The 24,036-nt window shown below is 38.4% G+C and overlaps 1 protein-coding gene and 1 long non-coding RNA gene across 2 annotated transcripts in view; one reads left to right on the top strand and one right to left on the bottom strand.

Moving 5' to 3' along the window:
• Nucleotides 1-10: 10 nt before the first annotated feature.
• Nucleotides 11-5,813, bottom strand: LOC148139931 (uncharacterized). Its single transcript, XR_015753356.1, has 3 exons — nt 5,699-5,813; nt 5,325-5,392; nt 11-1,199 (listed from the first exon to the last, which is right to left on the bottom strand). It is a non-coding gene; the product is annotated as an uncharacterized LOC148139931 (long non-coding RNA).
• The window catches only part of fgf2 (fibroblast growth factor 2), a 107,895-nt gene continuing 87,988 nt past the window's right edge, over nt 4,130-24,036 (top strand). Inside the window, exon 1 of the mRNA XM_043674065.2 lies at nt 4,130-4,722. Within this exon, the coding sequence (XP_043530000.1) occupies nt 4,536-4,722 (187 nt within the window). The 5' untranslated portion in view covers nt 4,130-4,535. The remainder of the gene's footprint in view (nt 4,723-24,036) is intronic.

Here is a 24,036-nt window from a genome sequence, read left to right as displayed (position 1 = left end):
AACAAAAAACCACGATATAGATTGTTATAAAACAACATAAAAGTTACAGCACAGAATGAAGCCATTAGCCCACAGTTGTTCAATCCCAAGACTGTAAACAACAAAATGATTTCGTATACATTGTTACACTGGTAGCCATTTCTGTAAGTGAAAAAAAAAGTTCATTATATTATTCTCTCCTATTTTTGGCTCCATAGCTCTAATCTAGCTTTGAAGCTGTACAAGTATAAACTGCAAGCACTTACTGATAGATCTTAATGTATAAAATAAAACTAAAATGTTTAATTGGACAGCTTAATGACTTCTTTTTTTTATATTAATGCGATAATATTTTTATTGGTGTATAATAACTAAATTGAGAGCCTTTCTTGTTTTGGATTATCTGTTGGTACATTTTCTGTCATAGTCATAAATATTAGTTTACTTCGTTAATATGAGTTGGCTGGTTCTACAAGTTTTGACTAATTCTGTTTCGTACTAAAATGGTGGCAAAGTGGTGAAGATAACGGGAGTGACTTGTACGTGTACATGGTTTGTGCATATCTCCTAGTACACATCAGAAACATTTCAGCAAAACTTTTTTGTGTCCCCAAACAACCATTCCTAAATTAAAACAACGACTATTGTTAGAACTATATCATTGCTTGTAAAACGATTTGCAGATGCAAATCTTTATTTTATATGATGTACGGTAACCATGTGGGTTCAGTGTAAAGATCCATTTGCAATGGATATGTTCCTGCTTTTGTCTTAATAAAAATATTTGGGAAGGTAATTGAGCACAAAGAGATAGTTGTTACAGTTGTTATTGTTATGAGGAAACCACGACTACATTGTCGAATTGTTGAGGATTGCAGCTGCTTCAACAAACCAGCAAGCACTAAATGTGTCCCCGCTTTCAAACCAAGGGCCACTAATACAATGCATCCAAGATTGCAAAAAAAATGTACAGAACTGAAAGATAATTGCATTTTTTTTGTCATGAATTCTCCAAGCATTTCTGTCCTGCTTCTTTATTGCAGAAGGTGTGTCACTGCTTGAAATGCTGAATGTCAAACTCAGTAACGTTCATTGTCGTGGAGCTTTGTTTCTGATTGAGTCCTGGTTGACTTGTTTTTCTTCGATATTTGGCCATGTTCTGGCCTCCTTTCTTCACTCTGACTTCAGGTATATCTTCTGTCAACTTTATTTTCGTTTTGCTGCCAATCCAATGTATCCAATAATTTAGACAAGAAAAGAAATCTTATTAACAATTTGTTTACATAGCTGTTAATTAATTCAAATGTGTTAAGGTAGGATGTCGGGGAAATTAATAAAATATCATCTAAGCCAATTAACAGCAGATGATATTTTGCAGCAGACTCATTCTCCTAACTTTATAATGTCAATATGTGGTAGAAACGTGTGGCGCTAGAGAAGCCATCCCCGATGAAGGGCATATGTCCAAAACATCGACTCTTCTGCTCCTGGGGTGTTGCATGACCTGCTGTGCTTTCCCGGGGCCACACCTTTTGACTCTGATCTCCAGCATCTGCAGTTCTCACTTTCTCCAATGTCAGTATGTAGTATGGCATCTCGAAGCAGGAAATTAACCAATGTCTACCTACCGCCATAGGGACATGTTTGGGCAAAACTGTGAGTCACTTAACTGTGAACTCATCCACACTCTCCTCGTAAACTATAGCCTATTTCAAATGTGAACTCTGACAACCAAACTCTGTATCTATAGTATGAATGAAAATTTGGCACATGTATTCTCTGTTCCATATATGGTATAAACAAAATAATAGTTTTTCCACAGATGTACCCCTGGAAGTGAGGATTTGGTGGTGGCTGTTAATTTACTTGATATAAAACATGTGGAAAGGGGAATGAAAGACTAGAGATGTTTTATACCTCAATGTGTTTTACATACGAACATAGGAACAGGAGAAGGCCATTCTGTCCTTCAGTCTGTTCTGCCATTTAATGAGATCAGGCTGATCAGTGGCGTAACTCCATTTACCTGTCTTTAGTCCATAACAATTGAGACCTTTGCTTAATAAAAACAGTATCTCAGATTTAAAATTAAAAACTGATATAGAATCAACTGCTTTTTGTGAAAGAGAGTTCCAAATATCTACCATCAATTGGTTCTAAATATCTCTTCTAAATGGTCTGGCCTTCATCCTCAGACTATGTCTCCTACTCTAGAATCTCCAACCAGTAGAAATAGTATATCTTTATCTACTCTGTGTTTCCCATTAATGTCTTGATGACTTTGATCAGATCACCCTTCTAAATTCTATAGAAAATATGCCTAATTTGTATAATTTCTCCTCATAACTTCTCCTTAAGCCTTGGTATCATTCTTGTAAAACCTATGTTGTGCTCTCTCCAAAGCCAATATATCCTCCTCAAGGTGTGGTGCCCAGCTCTATGCATGGTACTTCAAGTAGGATCTAACCAGGGTTTTGCATAGCTGCAGAATAACTTCTCCATCCTTGTGGTCCAGTCTTCTAGTTATAAATGCCAGTAATTCATTAACCTACTTGATTATTTTCATGGCATTTTAAAGATCTCTGCATCTGAACCCCAAGTGTCTTTGGACATCCATATATTTAACTTCATACCAACTAGGAAGTGCCCTGATCTATCTCCTTTCAGTCCAAAATGGATAACCTCACACTTGCTTACATTAACTCCATCTGCCACTGTGAATCTACCCATTCACCTAGTCTATCAATATCTTTTTGTAATTTTATGCTATCATCTACATTGTCTACAATGCTGCCTGACTTATATCATCAACAAATTTAGATATGACTTTCCATATCATTATCCAAGTCACAGAAATGTCATCATAGAATTCCGACAGTGTGGAAACAAGCCATTTGACTCATAGAGTCCACAGTGGTCTCCAAAGAGCATCCAACCAGACCCATCCCATTCCTGAAACCCTGCATTTCTCATGCCAACCCACCTAGCCTGTACATCCCTGGACACTATGGGTAATTTAGCATGGCCAGTCCACACCTTTGGACTGTGGGAGGAAACTAGAACACCCAGAAGAAACCCAGGCAGACACAGGGAAAACATGTGGACTCTACACAGACATTTGTCTAAGGGTTGAGAGTGTGTGCCGGAAGATCACAGCAGGTCAGGCAGAATCCGAGGAGCAGGACAATTGATGTTTCGGGCATAAACCCTTCATCAGGAATGAGGCTTGTGGGATAGTGAGACTGAGTTCATTTGGCTTGCTATCCCAGTGTTGATTCCTGATGAAAGGCTTATGCCAGAAACGTCAATTCTCCTGCTCCTCAGATGCTGCCTGACCTGCTGTGCTTTTCCAGCATCACACTCTCGACTTTAATCTCCAGCATCTGCAGGCCTCACTTTCTCCTAGACGTTTGCCTAAGACTGGAATTGAGCCCAGTTGTGTAGTACTGAGACACAGTGCTAGCCACTGAGCCACAAGTCATTAATAAATAGTGAATAATTGAGACCTTAACACAGATCCTTGTGGGACACGACTGGTCACAACCTGTCAATTTGTGTATTTACTCATTATCCTTACATTCTGTCACCTACCACTCAACCAATTCCCCAGCCATGTTATACATGTGCACTATTGTCAGTGTTGTACTGTAGAAAGATGGTGTTATTTGCTGAGTCAATTGTATATTTATTTTATAAATGTTGAATTTGTTTCAAAATAACTTTCAAGCTCAGCTACCACTGAGAAATAATTAAAGTCGCCTTTGGTTATTCTCCAGTTGTCGAGTGAGAAAAGGTCGAGAGTGTGGTCCTGGAAAAGCACAGCAGGTCAGGCAGCATCCGAGGAGCAGGAGAGACGACGTTTCGGGCAAAAGCCCTTCATCAGGATGAATTCATCACGAACTAACACTCCGAGAAGCCCATATGTGTGTGGCATTGTCCCTTTAAAAGCACCTTGTATCTTGTCCCAATCCCACCCTGACTTCAAGAAGCAGAACAAGTTGGATGTCAGACACACGCGTGCGCTCATGTGGCCGGCAGGCTGCGCACTTCGGGAGGGGTGTGTGGTTTTAGCATCAGGACTGGGTCAGAAAGTGAAACATTGCCAGCCAGTGGCGTTCCCACTTTTTACAGCAACACACGTACAGAGCGCTGTGTGTGTATGTGCGTGCTCCGCCAAATACCGGGAATCATGACGAATAAGCAACTGCGAAGTGATGGAATGAACCGTTGTTCCTTATCATAAAGTTTCTCGTCAATCTCTGTGTCGTCTGAATACTTTTAAGAGAGTGAGAACAAGCAGGAAAACAACATTTTCTTGTTCTTAAGTTCGAGGGAAAAAAGTGAATTTACAAAAAAAAGAATCAACCAACTCCTTCGCGCTTTCCATGAAGGAGTGAGTGGACGAAGGAGTCGCCTGTTCCCCTTTAGATATAAAGGAGAGCGGGGTGGGGAGGGGGCGGAGGACAGTCTCGGAGAGACAAGCCAGGGGAGGTGGGCGAGTCAGAGACGCCCAGCCCGGGGCAAGGGGGCAGCGAGAGTCTGAGGCGGCCTGTGACATGGCGGCGGCGGCTGGAACAGGAGGGGTCAGCACCCTGCCCACACTCTCTGATGCCGGCAGCAGCCCCTTCCCGCCCGGATCCTTCAAGGAGCCCAAAAGACTTTACTGTAAAAACGGGGGCTACTTCCTGAGGATCTTGCCGGATGGCAGGGTGGACGGAACCCGTGAGAAGAATGATGGAAACAGTGAGTGTTGCATGTTTCCATTAACGTTTTACTGATAAGTCATCTTTGGTGTGTATTCCTTGACATCTTCTACCTGAGGCTTAATTTTCTTACTTTTTTTTAAACCAAGCCATTAGGAGATGCACATTCCATTTCCATTCATGTTCTTCACTTCGAAATCTCAGTCTAGCAGTGATTGCTACATAATTATTAACTTCAGTTTCACCGTTTCCATCCGGCCCTGTGTTGTAATTCATAATTTCGAATCTCGTCCTGAACACCAATTTCACAAATCGTTTATATTTATAGATTTGATTTACCTAACACAAGGAACTGTACATCTTTATCTACCTTGACACCCCAGTATCTGCTCCATCTTTGGAGGATATTCATCAAAACCTTGCGGCTGCTTGACCGTGTTGTGGAGACAAATTTCTCCACTTTGCCGCGTCAACTCTAACATCATGTAGACCTTTTGACTTGTCTGCTGTCGACCTTTTATCAGGTAGCGATCTTTTTGTACTTCATTTTAAAGTTTGTCAAACAAAACTCGTCAGTCATCGTCCGCTGAAAAGTATTTGGGATTAGTTGCAAGATAGATACAAGGAAAATAATATAATTACCCGCTGTGTTCACGCTCCCCACCCTTCCATTACAACTTCATTGCCAGCAAGAGATGGTATTAAATTTTCTGTGAATCAAAAATGAACGTTAACAGGTATCGCGTTCATATTAACAGTTAAACTGTAACAGTAGAGCACAAAGTATCCCACTCTCATCACTCCAGATCCCCATTATTATCTTAGTAATAATTACATACAGTCCAGCACCAGCACTTCCAAATCATCTCAGTAATAATGATTTTTTAAAATATGCTTACATCCTTGCATTCTGATATACAATTATTATTTTGTCTAATTTTGCAGCACAACCCTCATTCATCTTGCTTAATAGATTCTGTAAATGTTATCGGCCGGGAAGGAAATGAACAGAATACCATTGAATTGTAGTTTTTCAGCATTAAGAAAAATACAAGTTTAGTTGTTATTAGTGGGAGCGACGGGAATGTGATTTAATTCGTCAGTAGGTCAAACGCTTAAATATTAAACCAAAGTCTGTTGCTCCCACTTTGTTCATCTCGGCTGAAGCAATTGCGATCATAAATTAGGTAATTCCCAGTTTGGATGTTGATTTATGAAATGCGTATCAGAAACATTAGCTAAAACAAAATACGTGTACCTAGATTGAACCATATTACACGCATACACTGCTTAGCTCATGGGGGAGGGCAATCCAAATTTGATAGTTTAGGTTTAGGTTTTGGTCATTGGTTTCTGTATTTTTCCGGTTTCCTCTATTGTTACAAGATGTTTGTGCGTAATTGAAATGAATTGCTTCCTTCAGTTGTCAGATGTTTGTCTTTCTCCAGTAGAGCTCACATTGCAATAAGTTTGCATCATTTAGTGGCGGAAGTATTATGACATTGACCGAGTTTCCTAATGTTGCACAGACTTCCACGTTTTTTTTTTAACTGTCCGTTTCTTTGCTCACCCGTCTGTTCAGTTTTAGAGGTAGGCACTGAGAGATGGGCAGCAGTTCACTCTGTAGCACTATGTATCTCGTGCTTTGCGTATTATTCTCGAAAACGAATGAAAAATGGGTTCTATTATTGTCGGAAAACTCGACGAAGTTTCATGTCAAAGTGGGTAGCAACATCTGTTTTCTCTACAACGACATGCAGTACATTAAACATTTTGACATGCTTAATGGCGTTTGTTTTGTGTGCATAAATCGGGAAAACGTTCTAATCAGTCCTCGTCGAGACTTAACTCTAGTATCATTAAACTGCAGGGTAGGCACGTTGTAACTTTCAGTTATTGAGCTGTGGTAGGCATCAGTGTCAGCATTCTAAGCAATGGCCAAATGAGTTTTCCTACGGATATTAAGAACCTGGTAAAAATGACATCAGCGATTTCAGGTAACACAAATCTATTGATATTTTTAATCAGTCTGTTCAGAGATATTGTTACGCAAGTCTTCTGCAGGTTGAACTTGAATCTCCAGTTCTCCTGGCTTAGTAGTATGGACACTACCCAGACACTAGAAGAGCCCTAACACAAGTCAACACCAAAGCTATGCTGATTTGTAAGATCTGTTAGCACAACTTGTGAAAGGAAAATTTTTGAAGAAAATTGTGCAGTGAAATTCACAAATTAAATTTTGGACTTCCTTTGTGTTTTGAAAGCTGATAGCTGGCTAACATGTTATGGCCTTCACATAAAACTATGAAAATTTTTGGTTTTACTGGGGTCATATATGATTTGTACTTGAGCAGTCTCTTGGTTTGGCTTACCAGTATAAGTGACTAAACCTTTTGTCATTCCACTTATCATACGAATTCAAATTCATGAAAGGCATCCAGTCTAGATATAACATTGTTTAATTTTGCAGGGTTAGCTTTGAAAATAGAGTATGTAAGGTTTTAGTCAACAACCTGCCAACATTATTACATTATATATTGTAGCAACCGCAAACCAAATGAACAGAAATATATCAACCACATTTAGGACGGGCATACCACTTGCACAGCACCACATGCAATGACGCCATCTCCTGACCTGCATTTTGTTTCATGGAGATGATTGTTAAATTGAGAACATATGGCAATGTCTAAGAAAGAAGTGTTGTCACTGGAATTTAAGCAGCTATATAACATTAATTTAATTCCTAACTTAATTATGCTATCATGTTGCATTTAATAATAAATTTAACAAAGAGCAAGGGGTAGGATCCAACTTTCAGTGCTATTCCTAGTTGTATCAGAATCAAAATAGTTAAACATTTAAAGTTTTGTAAAGTATAATCAGTATCAAAAACTTAGGTTTATCCATATCCTAAATGAATATTAAGCTAAAAGAAAATTGCTCTGTCAAGAATGGAATAATTTTAAAATACCTCACTTTTTTTACATGTGGTAATGCTGCAGTATTTTTCAGAGGTCGCATATCTTTGAAAATAATTTGAGTGGTAGGAAATTGATTTCTTTAAGTTCACAGAAGTTTTATCATGTGAATACTTTTTTCTAAATGGGTAAAACAATTGGTGCATCATAATTATATTTGCAAATCCAATTTTGCAGCAAATCTATAGCAAAGGGCTGCATTCATAGATTTTTTTTGAACCACCAGTTATTATATACAATGGCCCAGATGAGCACTTTTTACTGGTTGTTGTGATTTTCTTTTTAAGACAGCACTGAGAATTTATACCTGAGTGAAAGAACTACATATTGTGTCACATATTAAAAAGTAGATTTAATTTTGGGCATTTGTAAGCTTTCAAATGTTTAGAGTTACTTATAAATGGTCATGTTGAAATCTCAAGTAATGTATTGTTTCATCCATATTGTGAGGAATCAGACAGAAAAGTTTACAAATGGTACAAGCATTGGGAAAATATTAAAGTTTTTTAAATATTTTGCATGTTAGGCCACTTGGTAAATAATCATAGTATTTGCGACACTCAACTCCTTATCTTTTCAGGGTCTTGGTGGAGCTGGTGTTAGAGGATGTTATTTGAGTTGCTCCCTGTGAAAACTCAAAAGTAGGGTAAACCCTTTCACTGAAGTGTTATATCTAGGGAGTTTTAATAAGAGCTACAAAATCGGGGTAGAAGGGAAGTAAAAACATTTGTATTTCATAATTTTATTATGTATAAAATTTAAGGGGGAAACATTTATATGGCAACTTGCATGATTTTAGTTAATGCCAAATTGCTTAACAAGCTTTGTATTATTTGAGCTAACTCCGCAGTGACAAATGAGACAAATTTATTAATAGCCTTGAAACAAAAACAAGCAGATCATGACGTATTGTTTTACAGTAATGGATAAATCGCTGTCTCATTTATGGCGTAATAGGTCAGTTGGAAACATTTTGAAAAGCTGCATGCTGCTGTTACAAAACTACTTGAGAACAGTATCACCGAGACAGAGCATTTAATTACTTAAAAACTGTACTGAAGTACTGTCTGTGTATGTGTATATAGAAAATTTCCATTTGACATTGGGGGAAAAGGATTTTTTTTGATGTTATTCAGTTCTTCAAATAATGCTGCATACAGTGCTACTTTATTTTTCAAAAAAAATGAAACATATGAGGGGAAGGGAGGGATTTGTTTTGATAGTTTCTCTGGTACAACTTTATGGACCTAAGGGTCTCGAATGTGAATAAATGGACTCTTAAGCTGAGTTGAGGCAAAAGCAAAAATGTAAATGTTGGATGAGTTTTTAACATGTTGAACATTCTAGGTGAACTTTGTCCAGCAATTAAAATTAAAAAAGCACAGTTAAGGTTTTCTTTGTGGAAAGCCGTAGGAAACATTTTTCTGAATTTTCCTTTTGGTGTTTTCTCTGCTCCTTGTTGTAACTGCAGTAATATAGAGCTATTGCGAGCACAATTTTTATAATGTATCTAATGGGATTAAATGTCTATATATGAAACCTTTATGTTAAGATATAATTCATTAACACTTGTTTGGGAGCCTTTTCAAGGAGCAACATTGTGTGTTTTTTTTTAAACTCCAGTTTGAATAGGAGTTCAGATTGAAACCTTCTCCCTCAACCTGGGTAGATTTTTCCACATAAGAGTTGCCAATAAAATATACAGTTTGTGGTTATATAAGACTGCAGGCTACTGGCAATCATTGAGTACTTTATAATTTCTTCATTCTGATTGGTTTGCAGTGATATAATTTGTAATATGATAGAATATTACTGAGTGTGATTTCACCCAGATGTTTTCAGATTCTATTACTTTACGTTGGTGCATCAGTTTACCAATTTGTTGTGGAATGGATTATTGGTATTTGTTCCATTGCTGTACAACTGCTTTGCTAGCACACCACAGCTCTATCATGCAAACAAGTTGAGGAAAGTTGCATAAAATATGGTGGTTGATATCTATATACAATACTGATTTTATTATGTTAGTTCAGAGCTAAAACTTATTGTCGAGTAATAAGAATGCATAGCAAAAACTAAACTGTTGGAAATACTCCTATGCACTGACCTGAAGGCCTCTTCTCTCTCTCTTCTCCCATATTTCACAACAGATATTAATCCTTAACACTATTCATGGAATTGGGAATCTCTTTTAATCATTGAGAGTGATGCTCTGTAGATCCATAGCTTGTGGACTGTGGTAGTGTTACTACCCAGATGGTCCAGGTGATCTCTGCTCCCATTGACCGAGAACAGGTACTAACCCCTAACGAATTGCAAGAGAGAGAGGCAGGAGAATCTAGATTGATATGGTAAAAGAAAGTTGCAAGCATGTCATAAGTATCATGGAATATTAAACTGTTAAAGCTCTTTTTTTCTAACCACTTACTCTTGGGCATGTAGTCTGATTTTCAGAAATGACCTTTGCCTTATGTGACCTGAAACCAGGATCTTTTTCTCTCTGCCTTATTGATACATTCTTTTGACTTTGCTTCAGAATAACTTTGCAACAGTGACTTTTAGCTGCCTACATCCTTAGTGTTTTCCCTTCCTGATAACCCACTAAAATATCATATGCACAAAGCAAACAGAAAACCCATTGCTATGCCATTGACTATATCTAGCTTCTCTTTAGGTTCTGCTAGTCCAAAAGTGGTGAGCTTTAAGGAAGGCCATAAAGGAAGAGAGGATGAAACACTTGGGGATGGAATTCCAGAGATTTGCTTGGACTGAAAGGGGAAGGCATGTATCAAATATAATGGTGGTTAGGAGATTGCTGAATGTTTTAAAAAAAAATACAGGGAAGCATGCAAGCCCAAAAAGAGACTTGCTCATTTGGATGAGAATTTGAATTGAAGGCTTTGGGATACTGGCAACCAATATTTTTTTTCCAGCAACATTGTCCTCTGTCTTCAGAGTAAATACCATGCCTTCGGTATCTTCTCCATCTGCCAGTTGTCTGAAGCTAAACTAGGCTGTACACCACCATTGTGTCATAGTTGGCTTGTACTGGTACACAATCCTTTATCCAAAACCCTCGGGGCCAGCTGGTTTTTGGAATTTGGAATTTTTTGGATTTTGAAATAAGTGACAGTTTAACAGTGAAATTACAAAACTCTTACCGAACAGCAGACTCACCTCTGAGTAGTACAAGCCCTGAGACAGAACTGTCATCTGCCAGTGCTGGGCAACGCCACCATGTCACATCTGAGTGATGTGGTCAAGTGGGTGTGGAGTTGGATTAACTGTTTGCACGCCAAACAACCTTGTTACAGAGAAAGAAACTTCACAAAGAAAACTTTGGATTTTGGAGCTTTTCGGATTTCGGATAAAGGATTGTGTACCTCTTTATGCTGTTTCTGCACCATTGTCAAATGTATGTCTCACCTCTACACTATCTGATGTTTCCTTGCTTATCCCAGCTTGTTTGATGTCAAAATCCTTTTAGATATGACTGCATTCTTGGGCAGTCTTCTATGGTCCGCTTGCCACAGAATTATGGTCCTCTAAAACTCTAAAGTGTTCTGATTTGCACAAGTTCCATTCATCCATTACCCTTATGTTTGCTGATTTCAGGCAGTGCTTCACCACGAATCAATTTAAAATTCTTCTAGACCTCTGTCTCTCTCTCTCTCTCTCTGTCTCTCTCATTTTTCTTTTGCTGCTGTAAGGACCCCTGAGGTCTGTGTTCAACTGTAGCCGATGGACATGGAAGCCATATGTCAGAATGGCAGTTGTCGAGAGTGGAGCTTCCTAGCTGCATTACAATGTTGCTTTAGAGGGATCATTTCTATTGAGTATGCTGTATTTAAAAGTTGTAACCAGTTGTAGCTGTGTTTCATCTGCTTAGGTCTTAAATTCTGGAGTTCTCCATGAACCTCTCCTCCTGTCTTCCTTGCATTTTTAAGGATTCCCTTTTCAAACCTAAGTGTTTGACCAAGTTTTCATTGTCTTACCAAATACTTCCTGATTTGGTGTCAAATGCTTGGCACATAATGCTCCTGTGAAACACCATGGAATGATTTTCTTTGTTAGATACACCAATGCAAATTCAAATTGATTATTTTAACATGGGCTGTAATATGGGAGGTTGTGAAAGGGAGCATTAAAACAGTCAGCCCACAGGTCATAAACCAGAGGATGCCAATTTCAGCAACAAATAGGGTGAGGTACAATGTTAGAGATGGAACTAGGCAATTGTTATCGTGAATTGGATGTGTAGTTTGAAGCTTATGTCCAGAGTGAATGCAATGCTGCAATTGTGAACATCTCAGTCAGGCTGAAATAATAGTGAGAGAGAGAATTGGTGTCAAGGGTACTGTGTTTGTGAATGTCTGAATGTGATGGCTTTGGTTTTTAATTAAGGGAGATTTTGGCTCATCATAACAGTGTGGCAACACAGGCAATAATATGGATAAGAAAAGTGGTGGAGAGATGGAGTTGGATGCTGTCAACATACATATGGAAGCTGACCTCTTATTGTCTGTAGATGATCCTGTCAGGGATAACATAGAGGAAGCAGCAGCCAGCGAGGGATCCATGGGGGACTCCGGGGCAATGCTGTGGAGCAGGGATGAAAAGCCATTGCTGGAGATAATCTGATTGTCGTCAATTTGGTATGAGTGTAATTATGCAAGGCAGTCCAGTTGAGCAGTTTAACCGACAAGTATTGGAGGAGGATGGTATGGTTGACTATTATCAAAGACAGCAGAGTGATTGAAGAAGGATAATGCACCATGATTAAAATTGCACATGATTTATTTGTGACTTTTTGAGGACTGTTTCAGTACTGAGGGTGGATTCCTGATTGGAGATTTGAATATAGAAATGTGGGAAAGACAAATAGAAGTTTAAGAAGCAACATTATGATCTCAGTTGAGAAAGTTATTTATTTTTAGAATTAACATTTTAAAATAGATAATGTTGAAGACTGGATTTCAGAAGTTTTATTTTAATGCATGTTCATTTAATTATCATTAGACACGTGACTACAAGGTAACTTAAATTGGGTACTGAATATCATGAACATTTTAGGACGGCTAGAAGAAAAAGAAGAGGATACTGTATTGAGTAGCACTCTTAACAAGGGATAACATCAGCAAATTAGTAGGACAGGATCCTTGATAGTGGAACTCAGTACCAGCAAGGAGAAGCAAACATTGGGACTTTATAGAACATCAAACTATATTACTAATCAGACATGTTATGAATTAGGAAATAATTAGTGCATGATTTTATGGGTAAAACATTAATAATAGGCAACTTGAGTTTGCACACAGATTAGTACTGCTGCTTAACCCGATGTTGTGGAGCTTTAATTCCCAGAGTGTGGGCAAGTTGAGTTTCTGGAATAATGTGTTGAGGAGCTAACTTGGAGTTGGACTACTTTGGACTTTCTGTTGTGTAATAGGAAAGGGCAAATTAATAACCTTACTGTTATGGAGTCTTTGGGAGATATGACCATACAGTGATAGAATTTTACGTGATGTTTGAATGTGACATTGTTCATTCTGAAACTAGGATCTTCAATTTGAGCAAAGAAGACAGGGTATGAGGAGTAAGCTGGCCAGGATGGATTAGGACTATATACTAAAACATTTTGTAAATAAATTCTGCAGGGTTTCAAATATATATGAATTTCTCTAGGGCACAAACAGCCAAAGGGAAAGCTTGATTGGTTATGGTTAGTTAAGGAAGCAAAGGGTTGTTTTAGATTTAAATGAATGCCAGAAAAAGTGGTAAATCTGAGAATTTGGGCAATTTATGACTCAACAAAGGAGGGCCAAGAAACTGATAAAGACCAGCAAATGAGAACATATTCTTGTGGTCCATCTTTTACAATATATGAAAGGATAAATGTGGGCCCATTTGCAGGTGGGAAAGGAGAGTTTGTGGTGAAGAACAAGGAAATGGTAGGAAAGGCAACAGTTGAGTTGCACCTGTTTTAACAGAAGATATGAAAAATTGTCCAGAAATACTCAGCAGCCTAGGATCTTGTGCAGTTGAAGAACTAAAACAAATTCATTTTACTAAAGAGACGATACTTGAAAAATTAGCTGGAGTGAGAATTGATAAATCTGGACCAATTGAGCTTCATCAGAGTATTGAAAGAAGTGGCAATAGTGGATGCATTGTTGGTTACCTTTTCGAATTCTATGGATTCGGTGAAAATTCCTGCTGACTAGAAGAAAGCAAACGTAACCCCACTATTTTAGAAGACAATTAGTGGAGAACTGCAGACCTGTTAGCTTTCGGTTTATAGTAGGGAAAATGTCAGAATCTATTATGAAAAGATTTGATAACTGACATTTAGGGGAAATAAAATGACAAAATTGGGTACAGTTAACATGGATTTATGAAAGGGAAATCATGTTTGACAACTTTTTGAGAATGTTGCTTGTAGCATAGACAAAGGAAAACCAGTGGATGTGTTATATTTGGAATTTCGAAATGCTCTTGATAAAGTACCTGACAGGAGCTCAATAAATGAAATTAGACTTGTGGGATTTGGTGGGGAGAGTGATGGAATATACCAGTATGGATTGAAAGTTGCTTAATAGACAGAAGTCCAAGTTGGGCAAAACAACTGTCGAGGGATGGCAGGCTGTTACTCTTGGGGTCCAGCAAGAGTCAGTGGTGGGTCCACAACTTATCTCAGTCTGTATCTTGTGTGTTACGTCTGTGATATGATTTGGAATTGGGAACTAATTCTAATATTTTCAAATTTACTGATGACTCCAAGTTTGGATGTGAGCACAAGGAGACATGGTGGTCTTGGACAGGCTAAGTAAATGGGCTTGAACATTGAATGTAAACATGTGTGGAGATGTTTGTTTGGTAAAGAAAATAAAAGGCAGATTATTTCTTAAATGGTGAGAAATTGAAAGTGTAGTATCCAAAGGGATCTTGGTATCCTTGTCTGTGAGGTCCTAGTGTGCAGGTGCAGTTTTTTAAAAAAGGCAAACAGCGTGTTGATATTGAGTCTAGAAGCAAAGATGCCCACATTAATTCCTAGGATGGCAGGATTGTTTTATTTTGAGGAGAGATTGAATTTTGAAGAGTAAGAGTTTCTTTTGAAATTTGCAAGATTCTTACAAGGTATGATGAGGTGGATATAGATAGGATGTTTCCCCTTGCTGGTGACTATGGAGCGAGGGGGCATCCATCTGGGAATAAGGGCAGGTTGTTAAAGACTGAGATCAGGAACAATCTCTTCAGTGTGAGGGTAGAGAACTCAGAGAGCTGTCAAAGAGGTTCAAGACATAAATTAATAGCTTTCTGGAGACTAATGACATCAAGAGAAATAATGTGGAATAATTATATTATGTCCATGATCTTAAATTAAAAGATCAAAAAAAGAATTGAACTCCTGGAACTGAATTTCGTGGGGGAACTGGGTGATTTGTTTGCCTCTCTGACTGACTGTGGTGTTGCCATGGAGAATGCGCCAATCAGTATTTTTTTAATACAGTATAAAAATGCATTTTTCCTTAAAACTGTATTTTTGCAAATATTCTGATTGCTCAATGCAAAGCTGTAACAAAATGTTTTCTTTTCAGCAATACCTTCTTTGTTCTTTACTGAAGATTTATTAGTTGCCTGTAGCTTCCATTGCTCGATCCTCCATTATTGTGATAGCATGGGCTTCATATCAAATCTGCAATTTCCTCTGTATATTCAGCCTTTTTCTTCAAACATCTAACCTTACTCTTCCTCTTGCACCTTATTAAAGATTCATTATCGAATACCACTCAAAGCCTTTGCATTGATCTATCCACTTTCCTTTCCTCCTTTACACTCTCCAGTAATGCCTGCTACAAAGGCAATCATGTTAAAACATTAATAAGAACAGAAACTTGCAGCAATTCCAATGAGATGTTGATGAAGCTTATTGGAAATGTACCATCACTTTGTGTTTCCAAAAGAAATTGTAAATGAGGCAGGGTGTTCTCTTACTCTACCATTCAATATGTATCAAATATAAGAATTTAAACGGCATCAGCTTCAGATGAATGAGCAGGTAAGGAGGTTTGATGGCAACTAAATGAGTATGTTGTGTGAAGATCTGCATGCTACAATAAAATTGTTATAAATATTCGGTGAAATACCTGAGGAGTCAATGGGTTTCTTGCCATTCGAATTGTAATAGAGTTGGAGTGTGTGATTTGTTAATATGTATACCTGGGGAGAACTAATGCAGTAACACTTAAATTGACTGATGAGAAATTTTGATTTCCTTTGGGTGCTCCGCTTTCTTTCCACAGTCCAAAGGTATGTAGTTTAGGTGGATATATCATGCTAAATTGCCCATAGTGTCCAGGGATGTGCAGACCAAGTGGATTAGCCACAGGAAATGCAGAGTTACATGGATAAAGTCTGTGGGATGATCTTTGGAGGACTCGATGGGCCTGCTCCCACACTAGAGGGATTCTGTAAATAGTCTGGCAGTATCTGGAGGAGCAAACAGTTAATGCTTTGAATCTAATTTGAGCTTTCAGAACTCTACAGACACTGCCAGACTTGCTGAATTTCTGCAGAAGTTTTGTATATTTTTATTTCTCTTCCAATATTATCTTGTTTTTAATGACCTGAGGTTTGTTAAACATTGCACAATAAGCTTGCACAAATTTCCCAAAGTATATTGATTTGCAAAATTATCATTACAAGAATCAAATTAAAGAAAACGAGTAGGAAAGTAAATGAAAATAACAGGCCTGCAGCTTGATTTTTCAGCCACAGCTTTCCTTGCAGTTCATTTTCTGGAGCACTGATATGTTACCTTTGATGGAGGCCCACTAAAGGTTCTCATGAGGGGCTGCAGTTGGAATTAGCGTTGAATTGGAAAGCAACCACATTTGGTCAATTATTCCTTTGCAAGCCTGAAATGTGGTTAGTTACTTTCTGAGCACTGAGTAGTGTGTGACAAAAACTAAACAAAGGAAAGAAAAATCTAAATGTTTTGCAAAAAAGTACAAAGCTGTAGTCTGAAATGTTGCCAGGTAATGTAGAATAAAGTATGTAGTTTTGTAGACTTGCGTTCACTGAAGTTTGTACCAGATTGCCAAATATATATAATCTATGCCTTTTCTGACAAATAGATTATGGGGTTCTGGATTTGTTTCTTTGCTTTTATTTGTTGCACTTAAGTTAGAGTTTCTATGGCTAAAATGAAGTTTCCTGACCCAGCAATTTAGTTAACCATATATCTGTGCACACGTCTGTGTTTTTTTTTCTTGGCATACATTGTCTTCTATTACAAATATGGCATGTTGACTTTAGAATGTAGGTCGTTCTCCTTTAACGTGCATTTCATCAACGCGATTTGACTGTAATGCGATTGGTGAATTGAGGAACAGTTTTTTTTTTAAAACGTGAACTCCTCTTGGCTATTACGCTATTCTGAGAGAACATGCACAAAGGATCTTGAGGAGATGAAGCGACTTCTAAGTGTGTGGATAGAAGATTAATTGAAAAAGTGATTTGGGATCACCTTTCTCACCATAAAACAGAAAACCTTATCAAATTGTGAGGACCTAAGGAAAAAAGCTGGAAGTCCTGCAGATGTGCCTGCCTTCAGTGCTAGTAATGGCTCGTTTACTGGATTTAAGAACCACTATGGTTTTCATAACGTGAAGTTATGTGGCGAAGCTGCCAGTGCAGACTGGGAATGTGCGTTGTCATTTCCTCCTTTGGTGAAAAAATTGATGAAGAAAGCAGCACCTTATTTAAAGTGCACATTCAGGAAGCTGAGTGCAGCTACTAAGGGGGATAATGAGGACAGTATTCATCAATTTTGGAAGACCGTCAACATTAAGAATGATATTGATATGCTTATGGAGGTCTAGGGTGATATCAGTAAGGACTGCTTGCATGCAGTTTGGTGGAAGCTTCTCACAGATTTTCTTCATGATTTTAAAGGCATTGAACCATCAGAGGAACTTTTGTCAATCAAAGAACATTGTGTTACTGTTGCAAAGCAACTTAGATTTGAAGAATTGGAGACTGAAGATGTTGAGGAGAAGCTTGAATTCCATTGTGAAAATCTCTTCACAGCTGATCTTCTACAACTTGTTGCTGAGGGGGAAATTGAAGCTCAAGGTGATGACGAAGAAGTCTAGGATGCAGTAACACGAAAACTTTCCATTTCTCTTTTGTCTTCTATCCTAAGGGAAGTTGAGAAGCAGTTGGACCTCTTAGAATGCAGTGACTACTATGCAGAATACAGCAGGATAGCTGTTCGTGGCCTAAGGTCTTTTCCTGGCATCCTATCAACAGCTCCTTCATGTAGGAAGAAAGATGGCAGAGTAGCAAAATTTAGATGCCTTTTTTTAAGCCAACCCCCTAGAAATAGCCTAAGGACAGTAAACCACAGTCACCTACTTCTGGACTAAATGCTTTCTTTCTTAATCCTGCATCCAGAATTGCTCCTGAAAGTAATGCTGATGATGACTCCCAGCCACTGTCTAAGTACAGTACTGTAACTCAAATCCCTTTTAAAGTGTTAAATTTTTATTGTATTATTTCCATTTAAAATATGATTTTAACATTTACTTAGACTGTGCTATTATTTGTGTTCGGCTAACTACTACTTTTTGTTTCAACTTTGACTGATATTTTTGGTCTGCCCCTAACCCTGTTTTTCCCATGGGCCCCAATACTTCTGCGCAATTTTCTAACCAGGTCACATGGGAATGCAACTGCTGCATTCTAACAGAACAGACTACGATTTTCATAAACTAGTGAATTTAAATTGAGCCAATGACATGGATAACCCCAGCAATGAGATATTGAAGGTTTGAGGAGCTAGGACTTCACAGGTAATAATCTTTGGATTGCTGTTTGACCATGCACAAATTGGCATATATGAGCAGATGAGAAGGTTAAATGTATGTTTTAAGGAGTGCTGTGGGAAGCAGGAGTTTTGATTTTCTTGAGATACTGACAGCAGTATGGGTCAGGGGAAAGGGAACTGTTCTATTAGTAATGCCTCCACTTAAACTGAGTTTGGGAGTTGTTCAAATAAATTGAAACAGAATATGGCCGATCGATCTTTAATAAGTTGGAGCAATACTTCAGTTCAGGTTGATTGGAGGATTTAGGCAAGCTTACATTTCTGCTGCTGGACTAATAGTCCTGGGTTCAAGCCCTACCTGCTTTACAGGTGTATAATAACATCTCGAAAGGTTGATTAGAAAACATCAAAAAACCGAAAGAACTGCTGATACTGGAAATCTAAAACAGAAATTGCTGAAAAATCTCAGCAGACCTGGCAGTATCTATGGAGAGAATTCAGAGTTAACATTTTGGATCCAGTGACCCTTCTTCAGAATGATTCTGTAGATTTCTCTCTGGCAGCAATATGGAGAGAAATCCACAGAATCAATAGAGAGGAAGGGTCACTGGATCCAAAATGTTAACTCTTCGATTTCTCTCCACAGATGGTGCCAGACCTGCTGAGATTTCCCAGCAATTTCTGTTCTTATGAATAGAAAACATCTTTTTGCTGCTTTTTAAATTTAGAAATAGGTTGCATAGCAGAGTAGTAGTAGATAAAAATATAGAGACTGAGTCAAGGAAGGAACAGAATTTAACAAAATGTTCGTGTGAAGGTGATATCTCGAAAATAGTAAAGTGTTAACCCTAAAGTATTGTTATATCTTGAACAGACAGCCTTGCCCATATAACATTCAGAATTGTACAACTCAGTTTATTGCACACATATAGACTTCTAGATTGGACAAACAGGTGGATTATATTCCACAATGATTTAGCACATAAAAGTACGGAAAGCCAAGCAGAGAACACAGTATGTATCAAATTCATGACACACACCGACATTCCCCACCCCACAACCTAAATGAAGCGTCCATAAACAAAATATAATCTTAACCAGGGTATGAAGTTAGACAGTCTTGTTAGCCTAGCTTAATCCTGGAGATTACACGGCTCCAAAACAATATGGATATGCCGTAACTACACATTTTAACATTTTTTGAAGTGGTCTTAGTTTTTGTGGAGAGTTATGGTGAATTCCTGGTGTCTGTGTATAGGAAGGTACCATTGGCGTGGATGTACCAACAAGTTCAGAATTCGCAGCTTGTTGGGCTAAATGGCCTGTGTCCACACTGTAGGGATTCTATGATTAACTCCAGGAACATAATTCTGAGCTAGAACAGGTTGTCCAGTACTAAAGTTTAAATTTTTTGCCTTGTCCATCTATTGACTTGATTCTACTGGTGATGTTTAACTATTTGTCCTTCTCAAAGGTTTCAAAAGATCAAAATAAGTTTGTAGCTGCTGACCAATGCTTAGAAATGCTGTGGTCACAGCATGTGTTTCTGTATGACTGCAAAAAGCACCTGGATACTTTCTTGCTTAGACAAATGCCCTTTTGCTGATCTCACCTCTTGTTTCATCTTCTGTACGAAGTTCCCTGCAGATCACTTGGTGGAAGGATGGTTAAGATGCAGGAGTGATGTGATTGTATGTTGTTTGCTTCCATAAAATTCTCAAACTCCTGATATCCAAACCTGGTCCGTTATTACTCAGGTTATTATGGCAGTCCACAATAACTGAAGAGTTCACATTGATTTTGAATTGTACTCTCAGGAATAACGATGAGATCTCTACCCAAATGGAGTGAGTATCTATGACAATCAAGAATATGCTTCCTCCAAATGGACCAATGAAATCAAATTGAATATGCTGCAATGGATTAGCAGGCCAGTCCCATGGGTGTAAGGGTGCCAATGCATTGGACAAGATAGTGGCTAATTAATCTTACAATACCCTGGCACTTAAGGGTGTGGAAATCCAAATGTAACACACAAAATGTGAGATACTATAACTGTCCATGTTTGCAACAAAATGAAAGAATTAAGTGGGTTGTTCTTGTGGAATGATCATGATTTGAATCTAAATATTTTAGGATATTTGACTGAGAGCAGTCCGCAGAATGAGAAAGGAGGAACCATTTCTCTGAGAAAGGAAGGTGTAAAGGCAAGAGAGAGCATCTTCCCTGGGATAATCAAGATGTAGAATTGAGTTGGGGCTGAGAAGCATTGTGGGTTCGTAAATTATGAGTCAGGGTAGCTTAAGGTTCTTGAGCAGTACATTTTAATGGAAAGGAAAGTATAAATCTGGGATATAGGAGCATGCAATTAATGTTGAACAGTAGTCATAGGTTTTAATTATCATATTATTGGATTATGCAAACCAAATATGCAGTAACTGTGTGTGATGTAGAAATTTAAGATGCTTTTAGGATTGCTAGATGAATATATTGAGGAAATAGCCAGACAGGAGTCTTTTTTTTTAGTTCTGGAAAATGTGGTCAAATTATGGCTAACCAGAGGTATTAACAATAGTAATAGGTTTTTAAAGAAGGAGGCATAAATTTAGGTAAACATAAGCATTTAACAGGATTTTAGAATTCTGCAAAAGTGACTTAAAAATTTCTCAAGTAGAATACAAGAATAGCTGAGTGAGGGACATAACAGCTGATAATTAAAAACTTTTTTTTTACATAAGAGATTTACGGATGAGACAAGAAAAATTCTGATGCAAAATAAGGAAATAGCCAAGACATTAAACTTTGTGTTTTTCTTCACAATAGTAGACAAAACATTCCTGTAATAGTGTCAACAAAACTTGAGAGAGAATGAAAGGCTTGGAGAAATTTAACCTTATTGTTGAAAAGCGAGATATTGCTGAAGCTTTTCATTTTGTACTCATCAGGACAAATGCAAGAATATTAAATGAGAAAAGGGTTCTGATATGCACCAAGGAACTACAGAATCACTAAACTCCTCGACAATTCAAGGCACAAGGCTGAACCTATTCCCTTTTATTTGCAGGGAACAGGTCACTATATATGAATGTATGTTGCTTCTAGCAAATGTAAATGAGCTACATAATTCATAGTTAGGCTAACTATTAGCGCACGCAGGATTGTGCAGTAAGTGCTGTTTCAGAACAGAATCACATCTAGCCGTAGATATTGTGATAGAGTTTTGTAAGGGCAGGCAGGTGCGACTAGTTTGGGTTAGGATATCTGGTCGGCATGGACAGGTTGGACCAAAGGGTCTGTTTCCATGCTCTACATCTCTATGACTCTATGGCAGGCTGAGTATGGTCTATATTATGAAAAACTGAAGAAAGATGGACAACATCTTTGTGGACTGAAGGCGACATCCTATGTACGAAAAATATCACTTGTGTAGCCACTGAATAGTATAGCATGAAACAGCTTCTATCTATTGTTCAAAAAATTTGTCTTTCTCGTGTAATTTTGGTTGACTGTGCTTTTAAGATACAAACTTGATGGCCTCTGGCCCATATGTGAGTTTGTGATATATAATTAACAGTGATCTTATCAGGATAACCATTGTCCCAATGGATTGCTTTGTACTCTGTCTGCATTAAGCTTGAAAGATGAACAAGTTGCTTCATCAATCACAGAGCTAATACAAATGTCAACATGGGTAGATTAATACAGCAACTAGGCTATATGTCCCAACAGTTAGCTGTTTGAATCAAACAGCATGTTTGTTGAATTGTCTGTCATGTGAAGAGTATAGTCAAGACTTGAGCAGTCCACACCAGCAAATCCCAAACTGAAATGTCTCCTGTTAGATGTGATTCTATACTGGATAACAATTGCTCCACAATCTCAAGTGTGCTAATAGCAACACTAATGACCAATTTGAGATAATCCATCAAGCTAGTGACATTATTTATTTATGCTTCATGGGGGGACAAACATTTGTTACCTATTCTGTCCAATCAGAATGAATATATTTAAGCCTTCCATGTTTTTTGAATTACTTGGTGGTTTGAGGAACCTATTGTTTCCCATTGCTTTTGCCATTACAGGGCATTAACTGATTGGAAAATCAACAGCAATCGGCACCCTTTATAAATGAGTATAAATAGTAGTATAAATTGTTGTGGTTCTGTTCACCGAGCTTGGAATTTGTGATGCAGACATTTCGTCCCATGTCTAGGTGACATCCTCAGTGCTTGGGGATTTCCTGTGAAGCATTTCTGTGATGTTTCCTCCGGCATTTACAGTGGTTTGTCTCTGCCACTTCTGGTTGTCAGTTCCAGCTGTCCGCTGCAGTGGCCGATATACTGGGTCCAGGTCGATGTGTTTGTTGATAGAATCTGTGGATGAGTGCCACCTCAACACACACAAAAGAAGTTACATCAAGACACTGTTCAAAAGGACCACAACACACTGCAGCACACCAGAACTGCAAAAAGAGGAAGAAGAACACCTCTACAATGTATTCGCCAAAAACAGATACCCCCGCAATTTCATCAACAGATGCTGAAGGGAAAGACAATGGAATGAGGACATGCCACAACCCAAAGGACTAGCCACGTTACCTTACATCAAGAACATTTCTGAACTGACAGCCAGACTATTACAACCACTAGGACTCATAACAGCCCACAAACCAACAGCCACTCTCAGACAACAACTCACCAAGACAAAGGACCTGATACCCAGCATGAGCAAAACCAACGTAGTGTACAAAATCCCATGCAAGGACTGCACAAAACACTATATAGGACAAACGGGAAGACAGCTAACGATCCGTATCCATGAACACCAACTAGCCACGAAACGACATGACCAGCTATCCTTAGTAGCCACACACGCAAATGACAAGCAACATGAGTTCGACTGGGACAACACTATTATTATAGGACAAGCCAAACGGAGAACAGCCAGGGAATTCCTAGAGGCATGGCACTCATCCACAAACTCCATCAACAAACACATCGACCTGGACCCAATATACCGGCCACTGCAGCGGACAGCTGGAACTGACAACCGGAAGCAGCAGATTCAAATCACTACAAATGCCTGAGGAAACATCATAGAAGCGCTTCACAGGAGGCTCCCAAGCACTGAGGATGTCACCTAGACAGGGGACGAAACGTCTGCAACACAAATTCCCAGCTCGGTGAACAGAACCACAACTACGAGCACCCGAGCTACAAATCTTCTCACAAACTTTGAAGTAGTATAAATTATTGTGATTGTATGGAGAATGGTGTTCTTGTATTTGTCCTGATGAGTGCAAGTGTTAAGCTTCTGCCATATGCTTCTTATCAATATGAAATTTTGCACCACCAAATGAGTTTTCTTTATAGTCATAGAGATGTACAGCCTGGAAACAGACCCTTCAGTCCAACCTGTCCATGCTGACCAGATATCCCAATCCAATCTAGTCCCACCTGCCAGCACCTGGCCCATATCCCTCCAAACCCTTCCTATTCAGATACCCATCCAAATGCCTCTTAAATGTTGCAATTGTACCAGC

Source organism: Chiloscyllium plagiosum, unplaced genomic scaffold (genome assembly GCF_037043375.1).
Source record: "Chiloscyllium plagiosum isolate Xiang-an unplaced genomic scaffold, Cpla_swu_hap1 HiC_scaffold_36, whole genome shotgun sequence".
In the NCBI taxonomy this organism is placed as follows: Eukaryota; Metazoa; Chordata; class Chondrichthyes; order Orectolobiformes; family Hemiscylliidae; genus Chiloscyllium; species Chiloscyllium plagiosum.
Note: the sequence above shows the minus strand (reverse complement) of the source record. Positions and strands in the feature narration are given on the sequence as shown.